The sequence below is a fragment of the Gorilla gorilla genome, chromosome 5 (assembly GCF_029281585.2).
Source record: "Gorilla gorilla gorilla isolate KB3781 chromosome 5, NHGRI_mGorGor1-v2.1_pri, whole genome shotgun sequence".
NCBI classification, from domain to species: domain Eukaryota; kingdom Metazoa; phylum Chordata; class Mammalia; order Primates; family Hominidae; genus Gorilla; species Gorilla gorilla.
The window spans coordinates 140,980,657-140,997,663 of NC_073229.2; the positions used below are offsets into that span (position 1 = coordinate 140,980,657).

General features: G+C 37.3%; 1 protein-coding gene across 2 annotated transcripts in view; it reads right to left on the minus strand.

Moving 5' to 3' along the window:
* Positions 1–6,938: 6,938 nt before the first annotated feature.
* Positions 6,939–17,007, minus strand: part of GPRC6A (G protein-coupled receptor class C group 6 member A) — a 40,320-nt gene continuing 30,251 nt past the window's right edge. Inside the window, exons 5-6 of one of the 2 annotated variants that reach the window (XM_004044587.4) lie at positions 13,975–14,098; positions 6,939–11,505 (exon numbers count right to left, since the gene is read on the minus strand). In XM_004044587.4, coding sequence (XP_004044635.1) covers positions 10,391–11,505; positions 13,975–14,098 — 1,239 coding nt within the window. In that variant the 3' untranslated portion in view covers positions 6,939–10,390. The remainder of the gene's footprint in view (positions 11,506–13,974; positions 14,099–17,007) is intronic. The other variant, XM_004044585.3, reaches the window with a different exon arrangement.

Below are 17,007 nucleotides of genomic sequence, written 5' to 3' on the forward strand. Positions count from 1 at the left end.
ATAGAAAGAGAAAGTCTACTCAATCTTTCACTCTTTCTTTTTTTTTTGAGATGAAGTCTCGCTCTTGTCCCCCAGGCTGGAGTGCAATGGCGCAATCTCGGCTCACTGTAACCTCTGTCTCCCTGGTTCAAGCAATTATCCTGCCTCAGCTTCCCGAGTAGCCGGGATTACAGGCACATGCCACCATGCCTGGCTAATTTTGTTTGTATTTTTAGTAGAGATGGGGGTCTCACCATGTTGGGCAGGCTGGTCTCAAACTCCTGACCTCAGGTAATCCACCCATCTTGGCTTCCCAAAGTGCTGGGATTACAGGCCTGAGCCACCACACCCGGCCAATCATTCACTCTTTAAGGGAAACCAGTATTATCAGTTAGATACGTGTCTTTCCACTCTTTACATACATCATACATGTGAAAACTTTGCTATTCTGTGACTGATTTCCTTCATTCACAATCCATGGTGGGGTCTTTTAATATCTATTCATATAAGCTTACCTCACTTTTTAAAATGGCTGAACATTCTTTCAATAAAATGTATCATAGCTTATACAATTGATTCTTTATGGATATTTAAGTTGTTTGAAATTTTTGAAATCTTATATTAAGAATTATTGCAAAAAATCTCCTGTAAATAAATATATCTTTGTGTAGTTGAGAATTTGTTTCTGAGGTCTAAATTTCTAAGAGTGGATTTGCTAAGTCAGAGACTATGTTTTTTACTATTTTTTATTTTATTTATTTATTTATTAATATACAAGGTCTTGCTCTGTTGTCCAGGCTGGAGTACAGTGACGTGATCATGGTTCACTGCAGTCTCCTACGCCTGGCTCCAGCCATCCTCTTGTCTCAGCCTCCTGAGTTACTAGGACTACATGGCATGCACTAGACTAATTTTTTAATTCATTTGTAGAGATAAGATCTTGCTATGTTTCCTAGGCTGGTCTCAAGCTCCTAGATTCAAGTGATCCTCCCACCTCAGCCTCCCAAGGCACTGGGATTACAGGCACGAGCTCAGCCTATATTTTTCTTTAATTGTGATAGATATTAGCAAATCTAGATATCTGGAGACAAATTGGTTTCCAAAAATTGTTCTGAATTATCTTTTCATTGATAGTACATAACAATTCCTATTTCCAAACTAGTAAATTTAACATACTTTGAAGGTCTAAGAATATCTGTATCTTTACTGTTGGGTAAACACTCTGCGAAACCTATCCTTTCCTCCTGTTCCATATCTTGTTTTGATTGATTCATGGAAAAAGAGGTTTATGATTCTAACCTGATCGGTTGACTTGGATGCCTGTAAAATTATCTAATCTCTCTCTGTTTCCCTCTGTTTCTCTCTTTCTTTCAAGTTTAAACAACATAGGTCAAAGGTATGAAAGCAAAGTGTTCATATAAAATTCTGGAAATCTTTTCTTTTTTTGATTTTCATTGTATATGACATGGTGTCCTAGAGCCAAGTCAGGGTGTCTGAATTCACTTCAACTTGGACACTAAATAGAGATACAACTTTAAGCAAGACAATTAATCTTATTGTTCCTTAATTTCCTCCTTAGTAATAGTTACCCACCTCACAAGATGTTGTGAAAACAAATACTAACAGTGGTGAGGATAGTAATAATATTTTGAACAGTGATTTATAGCTTTTGAAGTACTTTATTGTGCATCATCTCTTCTGATCTTTATAATAACCTCATATGCTAGACTGGATAGACATTTTTATCATTTTTCATGTAAAAAACTAAGACTCTATTAAGTTTCGGTAATAGCAAGAAAAGTTTCTTAAGGAAGTTAAAAGTATCGCACAACTGTAATACCAAGAACAAGGAAATACAGATGTTTTCCTGGCAAGGAACTTCAGAGAAGGCTGTGTGTATGGCGTTTCTCCTTCCAACATGCCTGAGGTTATTTACTAAGAGGAAAAGACAGTTCTGTGACCAACCTTTCTCCCTCACTTTTCCCACCAAAACTCCTTGTATATGGTTATAGGGAAGTTAACAGAAAATAATAGAAGTTTGTGTGTGTGTGTGTGTGTGTGTATGATTTATAAGTATATATACTATATAAATACTGAGACTTCTTGGACAATCATTACTTTTATATAGCAATTCATCTCGCCCATGCCCACTGACAATGGGATACTCAAGTTTTCTTCCTTATGTCACCACTGGAACCTTCGTTATGTATCTAACTTCCAGCTTCTGTCTTTTCAGCTTATGCTAGAACTTCATTCCAAGCACTCACTTGGGATCTTGAAAAATCTACTCTGGGTGAGTCATACACTAGGTTATTAGGGTAACAACCAAAGCACAGTACACGTTGTGTCTTAGAGAAAGGAAAAGAATCCTTTCTCATGTGTCTTAGTGAGGCACTTCTTATTTTCTCTCCCGTCCTGGAGGGGCAAATGGCGTGTGTGTGTGTGCATGTGCACATGTGTGCAAGCACATGCACACTCATTTATATATATATTATGTGTATATATAATTGTGTGTGTATATATATGTATATTCTGTGTGTGTGTGTATGTATATATAAAGGGTAAAGTAAAGGAGGACCTCTTTTACTCCTGAAAGTAAAGGAGGTCCAAACATAAACATTAGCAGAAGTATGAACTAAATTTCTAAAACTTGGCTTATTTTTCTTTTAGCTACTGATTCAATAAATCCTTTTACTTTTTCCCTGTTTCCACAGAGCAAGAAATATCAAATCTTAAAGTTAATTATAAATGGAATGATTAATAATTTTTCTCTCTAGCTTGGATTATATCAATAATAAATAACTGTTGAATTATTATATTTACCATGGTATCAGATCAATAGTACAATGTGTATTTCTCATTTTACCAACATTATTATTATTGTTATTATTATTATTACTATTTTGAGACAGGGTCTCACTCTGTCACCCAAGCTGGGGCACAGTGGCACGATCACGGCTCATGTCAGCCTCGACCTCCTGGGCTCAGGTGATCCTCTCACCTCAGCCTCCTGAGTAGCTGGGATGACAGGCATGCACAACCACGCCAGGCTAATATTTTTTTTTTGAAGAGACAGAGTTTCCTTATGTTGCCCAGGCTGGTCTTCAACTTCTGAGCTCAAGCAATCAACCACTTTGGCCTCCCAAAGTGCTGAGATTATGGGCGTGAGCCACCGCGTGCAGCCTCACCAACATTATTTAGCTCCCTTTGCCTGGAAGGGAAACCCATGAACATGTGCTTGACACTGTGTTTTATTAGAGATACAGAGGGGAAATAAGAAAGCAAAAATAGCAGAGGTAACTGCTTTACAAAAGGCTAGGTTTAAAGAGTGGACAGACCATTTAAAAAAATTTAATACAAGAGATGGTTATTCAGACCCTACTAACTGCCAGAAATTCTGGCTATCAAAACAGGTAAGATAATAGCCCTGTGCTAGAGCAATGCGCAATTAATCTAGAGCTGTAAAATTTTAGACTCAGAAGGAAATCTGAGATAATTTGGTTCATGCTTTTCATTTTACAGGTGGGAAAAGGTTAACCATTGATGTGAAGCACAAGGGTTTTATAGTTATGATGCTTTAGTTTCAAATCATAGAAATCCAAGTAAAATAAGCTGAATATAAAAGGGAACATGTATTGGCTCTCATAGCTAAAAAGTCTAAGGATAGTTCAGCTTTAGGCACAGCTAAATCAGGGTGGTCATGTAATTCTCTCTCTCTCTTTTTCTCTCTATCACTTTACTTGGCTTCACTTTTCCTTTTACCTCATTATCTCCTGCCTCAATCAAACAGGTTTCCTTCATTTGCAGGAAAGATGATTGTCAGAAACACTATCATTCACAAACCTAAATCAGAAGGAGTTTTTCTGTTTCCCTCCAAGGCCAGAAAGGACCCACAAAGACTCTTATGGCTCAGTCTGAGCCAGTTTTCTACCACTCTGATTTGACAGCCTTTCCAGTCACACATGGAGTGGGGAGATTCCTAAAAGAATTGTGAAGAGGGCGAGGAACTTATAGAATTACATAGCAGATATGGAAGGAGCCGAGACCAGAAAACAAGCCTCCTAGACTAAAATTTCCAATATCATTTCAGGCTGTACCTGTTGAGGGCTATGGTGTCCACTTCTATTGTCTTCTGTGATGTCCACTGCCAAATTTTGTACGAGAGCAACCACTATACCCAGCCTAGATTTCAATGATTATTATTGGCCTTGTTCTATTATATATTTAATTGTAAATATCTTTAAGAACCTTATTAAATATGTTTTCTTATTATAAAATTAATTTCAATCTATTTTGGAAATAGGTGGCTGCAATTGTAGCAAATTAACACTATCAACACTTCACTTTTTCTTTTCTGTTTACCATCATAGGGGTCTCACTAGCTGCTCTCATTTCTATTTAGTCTTAGGAAAGGACATAGCAATTCTTCTGATTTCATTGGTTTTACACTGGCAACTCCCAGAATTTTGCTCTCATGTTCTCTGTCGGGGTATTTACAATGGATAGCCCTTTAGAGGAGAAATATACTACCACAGACTTAGTGGTTAATTGGGGAACAGAGGAATTCTATTCAGCCTTACAAATGGGGAAACCATGTTGTTTGTGACAACATGGATGAATCTGGTTTCATTTTATTTCACTGCTAAGTGAAATAAACAGGCACAGGAATACTGCATGATGTCATTTACATGTGGTATCTAAAAAAGGTGACCTTATAGAAGTAGACAGTAGAATGGTAGTTCTCAGAGGCTGGGGAGGGGAAGAGTAGATGGGGAAGAGGAGATATTGATCAAAGGGTAGAAAGTTTCTGTTAGACAGGAAGATAAGCTTTAATAATTTATTGCACAGAATGGTGACTATAATAAATAATGATACATCGTATATTTTGAAATTACTTGAAGCGTAGATTTTGAAGGTTTTCACCACAATAATATGTGTTTTGTTAATTAGCCTGACTTAATCATTCCACATTGTAAACATACATCAAAATATCACATTGTACCCCATAAATATATATGTTTTGTCAGTTAAAAATAAAGTTGAAAATATTTACAGACTGGATATTATACTTTATTTAGGCTTCTATACTTTTTAGTCATGCCCTTCTATGTCTAGCAAGCTAAAACACAGATCAAGTCCACATATTTACAGATGTGAAACAATGGCTATATGTAAAAATGTGAATTTGATTCATTTGTTTTTAGGTCTGAACATTTCATTTTCTGATAATCTAATTTTGTCTGCAAATGTACTTCCAGGTTACTAGAAAAATTAAGAGAAGTTATAAATATAAGAAATTTCAATCACTTGAGATTTTCCTACAAGAGACTCTTGAATGTGAGTGCATCTACTTAATATGTTGATTCTCCCACTCTTCATATTGTTTTTGTGCTTGGTCACTCATTAAAATAGACAGGAAGCCCACATGTGAATTTATCAGGCTGTTCTTGTTCCATATGCTCTAAGCATAAGGGGTGCAGGGCTGAAAAAGCAGCTCCAGAGTGTTGGGGATCAAGTCCTCTTCCATCTTGTTGCTCTGTCCTTTTCACCTTGCAGATTTCATCTCATGGTCCAAGATGGCTGCTCTACTTTTGCATAGAGACTGGCAAGAAGGTGAAAAAAAGTATGGAGTGGAGATACTCCTTTCCTTTCTATGTCACAAAGGAAGTTCTATTTTCACTCCTGTGTTTAATTGTCTACAAGCTTATGCTCCATCTTCCTTTCACCCACGTTTTGAGGATTATGCATTAATTGTTTTCCACTCTAACTTCCTGTAAGTCTTATTTTGCTGGCAATGGCAGTAGGGGCCTATTTGAGGGTTTAGATTAAAGACAGTTTAAGAGATGTGGAGATTCTAATATCAGACGGAAGGTCGGGAAAAGTCATTGAGTTACTGTGTTAAACAAGATTTCAAGAATATTCATGAGAATGTTAAAAGTTACTCATTCAATATTTATTGAGTACCAGTTTTGGTGTGGCCTTGTACAAAATCCAGATACACCATAACAATTATAGGTGAATCTTGCTCTTGAGATCGTCACAATCCGAGTTGACCTGCTTCTCATTTCATCCTGTCAATGAAGGCTATGGTGCATTCTCCATTTTAGCAATAAAGTGTTTTACTATGTGTGTCCCTTACCCTGTAGGGTAAGGGGATAACTATATGAGTCAGTCTGACACTGCATTCTAAATACTTTACCCCCCACCCTGCCCCAGATTAGTTTGTCTTGACTAATGGAAAAGTTTCTATCTAAATAACAATATGGAGTTATCAAGACAAATTTTAAAGGGTTGAATACTTATATAATGAAGGATTGCTGATTAGTTGGAATGATAGGTAGTTTTTTCACTTATTTTTATTTTCTTATTTTAAAAATAATATTTAAGTATAGCCTTTATAGTAAAAGGGGAGGAAACCCTTTATTCCAAAAAGAGTTAGAAATTATTCAATTTACACCCAATTGAATTTAAGGGCCTCAAAAGTTAAAAGAAAGGCTGGGCACAGTGGCTTATGCTTGTAATCCCAGCACTTTGGGAGGGCGAGGTGGGTGGATCATCTGAGGTCAGAAGTTCGAGACCAGCCTGGCCAACATGGTGGAACCCCGTCTCTACTAAAAACACAAAAATTAGCCAGGCTTGGTGGTAGGTGCCTGGAATCCCAGCTACTTGGGAGGCTGAGGCAGGAGAATCGCTTGAACTTGGGAGGCAGAGGTTGCAGTGAGCCAAGATTGCACCATTGCGCTCCAGCCTGGGCGACAAAAGCAAGACTTTGTCTCAAAAAGAAAAAAAAGAGAAAAAGTAAAATAGTCATTCTCTTACTTGTATTATTCAAATGATGACAAGGATGTAGTTTTGGCTTCAAGGAATTTAAAACTTAATTTCTTAGATTAAATAAGATTTTTTTCCTCCAGAATAATTGTTGAAAGTTATGTAATTGTAGTAAAACTCACAAGTCTTATGAAACAATATTTCCTTTATTGTTCTATTGGCACAACAGTGCTGTGATTTTTGTTTTGGGAGATTACACTTAAGAATATGAAAACTATCCTGCAACTTTGCTCTCATGTCAATAGGAGAAATTGTTTTCATATCAACAGACCAGTGAGTCAATGAAATCACAAACAGAATAATCATTTCTTAACATTTTCATGTACATCAGAATATTTTCTCTCCTTAACAATTTTTACAAGACATTATCACTGTATTGTATATGAATAAATCTAGGATAAACAGAAAACTAAAATTAATATCTTTTTTTAAAAAAACATTCAATTTATGTTGAAGCAAGGCTGCAGGAGGTCTTGCTTAGCAAGGCAGGAAAATTCAACTTAATTCTAAGGACAATGGGAAGTTATTAAATTTTTCTAAAGAGGAGCTTGATAGTATTGGAATGAATTTGAGAAAGATTGATTCTGTAATGATGTATTCTATGTATTAGACAGCAAATCGTAAGGTAGGTAACTAGTTTGGGATATTTCAACAGCAGAGATGTGAAGTTGTAAGAGCCCGAATTGGGGTGATATTAGTTGTGGTGACAGTAGTAGTCCTAGAGAGGAAAGAGCAGTTGAGAGAATTATTACTAAAGAATTGACTCCTCACTGCAAAATGGTGAAAACACTGGAATGTAAACTCTTTGAGGGCAGAGAACTTGCCCTTTTTTTAAAAAAAACTTTTTAATAATCCCTGTGCATAGAATTATGCCTGGTATGTATTGGGACTCAATAAGTGTTAAAACAAATTAAGATAAAAGCAGGTAAATGCAATAAAATGTAATATGTGCTATAACAGGAGCAGAAAAAAAGGCTTCATAGAAGAGGAGATACTAGAGTTGTGTCTAGTGGATTTAGCTAGAGTGTTTCAGAAACACAAGAAGTGGAGAGGACATCAAGGCAGAGGGAAGAGCCCAGGCTCCGAGGCCTGAAACAGCATAGTATGGGGATGAACAATCACCAACAATCACAGCAGTTTGCCAATTCTGAAGCATGCTTCACTAGGCAGGAAGGAGTAGAAGTTGGTGCTGGACTTGAAGAGCCTGGGTATCAAGATAAGGAGTTTTGACTTATTATAGATTTTTAAATAATTTAGTAACATGAAGGGATTTTTACTATAGAAAGAGATCTAGTGGAAGTGAATAGAAGGTTTATCAATACCTTCTCTATATTTAGAGTAAAACATTTGAGGCCATAGTCAAATGAGAAGGCTATTGCAACAATCTATAAAAGAGGTGATGAAGACCAGGATTAAGGAAGTGATGACAGGGATACAGATTACGTCAAGGTTTTGAGAAAATGTAGGTGTTAGAAAATAAATACAGGTGATGAATTAAAGGTGTAGGACAGTGAAGCAGGCGGCAGAGTCAAGGATGCATCCCAGGGGCCTAACTAGCCCAAAAGTGGTACTATTACATACTGAGAAATAAAAAACAGGAGGAGGAGAAGGAGAAGGAAAATATGGGTTAAATTTTATGCATATTGACTTTGCAGTGTGAGGGGGAACAAGCAGCCGGATTGGTTGGAGAGTGACCTGGGCCAGAGATATGGTTTGGGGAGTCGTTTGGGTCAAAGTTAAGACACAGAGCTGAGTAATATTGTAGCAAGACAGTGTGTTACAGGAAAACAGATGTAGGTTGAGGATGAAACTCTGGGAAATACTCACATTTAATAGTCAAGTGGAGGAAGACAACTCTGCCAAAGAGACTAAAATGCAATGGCCAGGGTATCAGAGTAGAACCAGAAAAGCCTTTGCATCAGACTTAAGAGTTTGACTCATTGAAGGCTTTATAAATTATAGAGGGAACCAGGAAGGGGAATTTCGATGAGGAAGAGTTAGATCAGAAATATAATTAAGATTCAAGGGAGATAAACACTTAAAAATAATTATCAAATTTGAGAGATAAAGAGTAACAGGTAAACTTTCCATGAACTATTTCATCAGAGGTGAACTAGAAGCCAGATTTTAAATGAACTGAGAACTAATAGGTCACAAGTCAATAATGACAATCTTCCTCTAAGCAGTCTATTGTGAGATGGAGGAAGAAAGAGGGTGACAGCTAAGGAAAAAGTAAAGATTTGGCACAGTGTTATTTTGTATATTTATGTTTTATACAGATGGGAGCAATGTGAACATGGCATCCAAATCCTTATCACCAGCCCTGACCACCATCCCCTGAGCTCACGGTCTTATGTTCATGTGGATATTTGATACATCTTAAAATTCTTCCAGGCATCTCAAATTCAACATTCCATCTTCTATTCTAAGCCACTTCCTCCTCCTATATTCCATACCACCTTTCAATAAACCAGACTAGAAGCCTGTAACTCATCCTTCAACAACCACTTCAAATAAATTACCACCTTCTATATAGCTTGAATTCACATACATATCCCCCTTTCTATTCCCTGGTACAGATCCTAATCATCTCTTAACTAGACTCCATTTTCCACCTTGTATCAGAGTGATCATTCTGGGGACTTTGAGCTACTTGTCCCTTCTGTGCCAGACACTTTAATGGCTACCCACTGCCCACAGGACAAGACCCATGTTCCTTAGCAAGAAACTCCAATGGGTGGCATTCTCTCATGACCTAACCTCTACATACCAAAGAGGGCTCCTCTCCAGTAATACCAAAATGATGATAATTCCCTGAATGCACCTTCTTGTCGCACTTTCTGTTGTTGCTCCCACTTTCCTCCTTTATCTAGAATACCTTTCTGTGCTTTCTCTAATTAGCTAACTCCTACTCATCTTTCAGGGTTTCACCTAAACATCATACTCTTTATTTAAAGTCTTCTCTTAAGCCTTCCCATCCTCTCCCAGTGTGGTTGAGTGCCATTTCTCTATACCACTGTAATGCTCTATATACATTATAATCATAGACTTCCTCACACTGATTGAAGATGTTGATATGTGCCTGTTTCTCCTTGGATTTTGAGCTCCTTGAGATCAGCAATGACACCTTGCTGCTTTTGTACCTTGTTATTTAGCATATCAACTGGTTCATAGTAATTGCTCAAGTGCTTGTTCAACTACACTGAACAGTGGAAGAAAAGTAAAAATGCTCAAGAGAGGAGAATCCAAAGAGATTTGAGAAGAGGGTGTCGGGAATGGAGTAAGGATGACACATTACGGGACAACTTTGAATAGAAGAGAAGTCTTTAACGATGTGCCTAAGAGGAAGCAGGTAAAGATGGAGACCAATGAAAAAGGCAGGAAATGAAGGGAGTTTCAGGCTGAAGGCTCAATTCTATTTGTTAAATAGGTGATTGAACAGAGTGACTGTTCAACTAAAACTTGGTAAAGATGGTGGCAAGGAAATACATATGACATATTTGCTGGGAAAGTAAATTTATATCTTAGATGCAAAGACCCTGGAAACATTCTATTCTGGAATGTAGCATCTCCTAAGGCTTATTCATATACTTGAAATTCTTTTTCGAGGCAAAGTTTTAGATACACTTGTGGCATTTTCCCTGCATATGTGTGCAAATGCTTGTGCCTGAAGATGTTTGCTTTTCTGCCAGGTTGCAGACTTGCCACTAGAGCTGGGATTGGTCATTGTGACATTGCCGCTCATGGAGTCCAGTGAAGCAGGACTCAGGGCAATGCTGCTCACACTATGGGAAGAATAACTGTAGATCATCTTGAGAAAGGCAGACTTCGTGTTAATCTCTTGCTTACAAATAATAACATAGCATTTGGGGATGAATGTGCAACACAGGATTCCATAGTTAGATATTAATATGACAATAATCTCCACGGCTGGTACATATTTGCCAAATGTGGTAGCATAGATAGGGATGAATGTGATCCAAGCTATGAAGTAAATGAGCATGCCAAATGTAATGAATTTGGCTTCATTATAATTCTCAGGTAATTTCCTGCCTTTGAAAGCAAATATGAAGCAAATGAAGGCCAGGATGGCAATGTAGCCCAGCATGGTGCCAAATGCAAGTATGGATCCCTCCTCACACTCCAGGATGATGACTCTGGGCAAGGAGACATTCACCTCTACAGTAGGTGCTGCAAAGATTAGCCAGAGTGTGCAAATGACAACCTGGATGCCCGTGCAAGTGAAGATAATAAGGATCGGTCTATAGAGGCACTTCAGAAATTTCTGTAATTTGGGATCAAAGCTGAAGGCTAGCAAAATTTTCAGAGACTTTGTCAAAATGCAGGAGATGCAAAGAGTAAAGCTCACTCCAAACAGCGTCTGCCTGGTTTTACATGTGAAGTCTTGTGGTTCGCCAATGAAAAAGCTCGTGCTGGCAAAATTGAGGAAATGACAGAGAAGGATCACATAGCAGACTCTTAATCCCCCGGATGATTTCACAACAGGTGTGTTCAGGTTTCTTGTAAATATTATGCCAACAACCAGAACAAATATGATTCCCAGTAGGGAGAGAATCAGGAGTAGGATGGCCAAGGAGTCATTCCAGTTGAGATATTCCACTTCCTTTTCAAAGCACATAGTGCTCCTAACAGGGGCCCAGTGAGTTTTGTTGTTGCATAAAAGGCAATGAGGCATATCTAAAAGACAGAGGAGACGCAGTTACATTGTCAACATTTAAACTAGGTGATAGTCCACAATACTACAAATGAGATTCATCTTCTTTAATAGTTCTGACTAGAGAATAGATATAGATGATTGTTACATTGGTTACTTATTAAAATAAAACATGCTAAAACTCAAAGAAAGTGAGAGAGAAAGGGTAAAAGTGAGTAAAAAGGAAAAGAAAGAGAAAATAGAGAAAGAAAAAAAGCCAGCTGGATTGTGAATGTTTAGGAAATGAATATACTCAGAATAGATGCTAGCTTCTTATGCATTTGCTATTATAGATGATGGTTCCAGCACTCTTAAGAATAAGGTTTTGGAATCAGACGTAGCTTTTTTTATCTCTTCCACTTATAATTCCTGTAAACTTGAACAAACTAACTGAACTTTCTGAGCCTATTTCAGAATCTCCCATATCTCAAAAAATAATAAAATGAAAAGACTCTGCCATATTGGGATGCCGTACTTAATGAGATAATAAATGTAAAATGCTTCACACAGACCATTACACATAGTAGACCCTCAATGTATGGGAGTTGCTATCGTGAATAAGGGTGCAATTCTTTCAAAAGCAGAGGCAATATGGCTAGGTCACTCTGAAAGCTTGAAGTCTCTTTGTAAAAGTGAGATAATGCAAAATTGTAATCGATGGCAATTGATGAAGAATTAAAGTTTATTTTTTCTCCAAGTAGTGGGTAAATCAGAGCCTCTCACACTGTAAGTGTTAACTTCGAAAAGTATTTATGCTGATTATGGCTGCAGGGCAGCACAAATACTTGATTTTAGAGTTTTGTCTCTAGAAGTGATATTACATTTGCTCCCCATTCCAGCCACCCAAAGTTGGTGAGTCTCAGCTGCAATCAAAGGGCCTCTGTCAGGGCATTCATCTGATTACACCGTGCCACAGCCTGTACAACTCTTTAAAATTTTGTGTTCTCTTCTTTATTAACCTCAAAGTAAGGTTGTATTTCTGTTTATAAACTTCATGACCCTTCCAGCCTCCTCCTCTTTCCGAACTCTATTCCCCTAAAAATATCTGTTCTTTTCTGTTTGCCCTGTAACCACAGTTGCTAGTGTCTGTCATTTCATTTGTCCAGTGGACATTTAATGGCCTCATCTAGGTATGGGAGCTGTGTGTTAGAGAGATAGAGAGGAACAGCAGATGGTATCCTTTTAGGCTTTCCTAACTCCTAGCTTATCCTCCAAGTTGTCTTCAGTCTTCTACATTTCTCCATTTGTTCTTGGAAGCGACTTACCCTGGTTACCAAAAGAAAACCCAGATACAGCCTTTAAAGGGTCCCGTACGTCTTTATGGAAAATAAATGTTACATACTCCTTGGTGTTTTTATTTCTTTCACTTGGAAGGTAGTTGCTAGTTACCATGTTGCCTGAAAAACTCCCTCCCTAATTATCTAATTTTTTAGGCAGTGGTATAGCATTTTTATTTATTGATAATTTAAATGCTCAATTCCACTAATATAAACATTATTAAACATACCAAGGAATGGGAAAATTTTAAATGTGAGATAATAAAATGCAGATACATATAAAGGTCTGATACTCTCAGGTTGGAATAAATGGCATTTTTTGTGTGACACAATAACAGAACATGAATCTTGGAATATTTTCATTGGTATACTTCTCTTCTTGAAGCCAGCAAGCAAAAAGAATAGGCATTTGGGGACTATTCCACTTCCGGAGTTCTCAGCTTTTCTACAAGATGAATGGGAATGCTCTAATAAACAACAACATCTGATGCTTTTAAATTAGGCTTAACTCCAGGCAAAGTGCTCATAGTTTCTTTTTAGGCTCCTAAGGCTGCTGACCTCACTCTTGTACTTTAATTTGTGTATTTTGCTTTCATTTTGTGAAATTTTTAAAGATAGGGTTGGCAAACAGTCATTTACTAGCATCTCATCCCTGTTGATAGTTGGTCCCTTGTCTCACAGAAGTTTCTTTTAGGTTTAACTTTTGTTTCCTGGTAGAAATAATAAGAGTGCCAGGATGTGCACACCTGTTTCTTAACTCCGGGTGCCTCTGGGTTTCTATTATGTCTAATTAATTCAACATTTACTTATTTGTATTTTTTTTGTACCTCAGTTACAAGCCAAGCACATCTGTATAGGGATACATGGACAAAATTGACAGAGAACTTGCATCACTTTAAGAGTTGCATACTTTAAAAAATATGAGCGAAGCGATAACATTTTCCCTTGGAAGTAAAGTAACTTTTACATCTCTATTATTTATTGGCTGTGCACCTGTTGACATAATAGAGCAAATTCCAAGATAAAATGAAATTTCACTGGAATTTAATTTCACAGGAGCATGGGAAGCTTTTTAAATTTTTTCAAATGAAAAAAACCAACCAAAATAAAATTCATGCAAAGAAAAAAAAAGCCTAAGAGGAATGATTCAGGTGTATGTGGAGTGACTGTGATTACCTGTCTGATTAGTGTAATGATTTTCAGGACAGTTCTCACATTCATAGCAACAGATGTGTTGACTTCTTGTAGTTTTCTTCATTTGCCCAGGACTGCATTCCTTGGAGCATTTAGATTGAATTTGCTATATTAAAAGTGAAAAAAAAATCACAAGTAAATTTGTAAAAAAAATTATCCTAATCAATTATCCTCGGCTTAATTTAAAGATATATTTACTAAATACTATTTTGGTCTTTTTTCATAGGATTATAGAATCTTTTTGCCATGTGGGAAATGTAAACAGGATTTTAAGATGGAGAAGCTGCTTTACGAAGAACACAGTTTTTGTTGCATTAATAACTTCTGTAAGCAAATTATGGAAATTAGCCCTTTCAGAGAGTCCCTAGTAGAGGGAGAAATGTGTAGTACTAGAACTAAAGAAAATAGTGATGGTTTGGAAAGTTTCAATCCCATGTTGAATGAAGGGTTCCACTAGATAAGAAAATAGCAAATGGCTAGATTTTTATAATCTTTAAAAGAAAGTTTTTATCATGCTGTCAAGGAGCATGTCCTGTCTAACTCCAAAAAATAAAAAAAAAGAAACATTTTGAGTTTAAAATAAAATTTAAAATTTAATACTCTAAGTTAATATTAGAATATTAGATTTAAAAGACAGGCCTAAATATATACTATTTAAATAATCTTGAGAATTCAAGTTATAATTTGCATGTCACAATTTGAATCACTGCAGCGTTCTACTTTTATGGAACCCTAGCTGGTAATTCTTTGCATTTCAGCTATGTTATTCTCCATTCATAGTCCCTTTCTCACAGCATATCTTGTGAGAGAAATCTGCTTTGTCATGTCACTTTTACCCTTGGAGCAGAGCAGAATGGTTAAATGAGTCTTTCTCAAGATTCTCTTATCCATAATTTCCTACTCTGGAACACAATTGAAGTACTAAGCTATCCAGTCTTTCTCTGGAAGATGCAAATGATCTGTCTGAGAGAGAAATCAAAAGATTCAGTAGGCCCTGGGTCTGCAAGCACTGGTTTTCTTCTTCTCTCCAGTTATTGCTGACCTGGGTTTTCAGCAGGCAGTATATATGCCTTGGGAATTCCCCAGGGCAAACTTTTAACTTATCTACTCTCCTGGAGGGTGCTCAGAGGACACAAAAAGATTTTATTTATTATTATTATTATACTTTAAGTTTTAGGGTACATGTGCACAATGTGCAGGTTAGTTACATATATATACATGTGCCATGCTGGTGTGCTGCACCCACTAACTCGTCATCTAGCATTAGGTATATCTCCCAGTGCTATCCCTCCCCCCTCCCCCTACCCCACAACAGTCCCCAGAGTGTGATGTTCCCCTTCCTGTGTCCATGTGTTCTCATTGTTCAATTCCCACCTATGAGTGAGAACATGCGTGTTTGGTTTTTTGTTCTTGCGATAGTTTACTGAGACTGATGATTTCCAATTTCATCCATGTCCCTACAAAGGACAGGAAGTCATCATTTTTTATGGCTGCATAGTATTCCATTGTGTACATGTGCCACATTTTCTTAATCCAGTCTATCATTGTTGGACATTTCCGAGATAAAGCCAGACATTGTTAGGGTCCCGTCTCTCCCTCTGCATCAAGAGCAAAGACAGTCTAAAATCTTGTACTAATTACTTTAGATTTCAATTGATTTAGGATTATCTGATGTTTTGGACTATGAGTTCTGGTGACTTACCAGAAATGTCAATACCCTAACTAGCCTGCAAATTGACAAATCCGGAAATCTGACCTAAGTGATTTCAGATATTGTTGGTTTTTAGTGTATCCTTGAAATAATTATAGGTGTCTCCATCAGAAAGGAAGACTTGTCTCTCTGTAGTGGTCAGCCTCTTCCATTTAGTCACTAAGAGCCTCACATAATTACCTGTCATTCTGTCACCTTCTCTTCATTAAGTGAATTCCCTACAGAGTCTGGAGATAAGTATTGATAACAACAGTGTTTCTTGCAAAAATAACAACCATCTCTGCATTCAAAAAGGAAATGAATCAGAGCATGTTTTAAAAGTTTCAGTATGAGTTACAGTGTTTAGCAGAGTGCTGGGTTCGTAATGTAGTTGTGAGGATAATGGTAAGGAAAATGAAGATGATGACAGTGAAAGTTTGAGAACACAGAAGAATGGCTACGTTTCTGTCTTTCAAGGAAGAAGTATCTTGCTTTACTAAAACTTTTACAGCCAGGGGAAATCAGATTAAGGAAAATGGTTTACAGCATTACTGTGTTCATTCTTTCATTCACCAAATATTTGTTGAGTGCCTATCTATATGTTAGGCACTGTTCTAATTGTTGAAGCCACAGTGGGGAATGAAACACAAATATTTAGCTCGTAGAACTTAAGTTCTAGTTGACAAGACTGACAGAGTTAAAATAAGCAAAATGTACAGAATGACAGAAAGTTATAAGTGTTAAGGAGAAAAATAAGGATAGGACAGTGAATAAGAACTACTAGGTTGATGTTGCAATTTTTAAATAAGGTGTCCAGGGAAGCTGTCACTGAGGTGGTGACATTTTAGAAAAGACAGAAAGGAATAAGAAAATTAACCACATGAACATCAGAGAAAATTATTATAGGCAAAGGAAATAGCAGGGGCAAAGTCCTTGGGCTATGAGAAGGGAAGCATGCATGGAAGACTGAAAAGCCTGTGGGATCGCATGAGGGCTGTAGAGTAAGGGGAGGGTGGGAGATAAGGTCAGGTTCATACTGGGGGTAGGTTGTGTAGAATTTTTAAAGATACGGCTTTTACTCTCAGAGAAATAGGTTGTCATCAAAGGATTCTGAGCAGAGCACTATGTTTTACAGGACCACTTGTGTGTCTGTTTTGAAAACAGACTGAAGGGGGCTGGCGCGGTGGGTTATGCCTGTAATTCCAGCACTTTAGGAGGCCGAGGCAGGCGGATCACGAGGTCAGGAGTTCAAGACTAGCCTGGTCAACATGGTTAAACCTCGTCTCTACTAAAAATACAAAAATTAGCCGGGCATGGTGGCACAC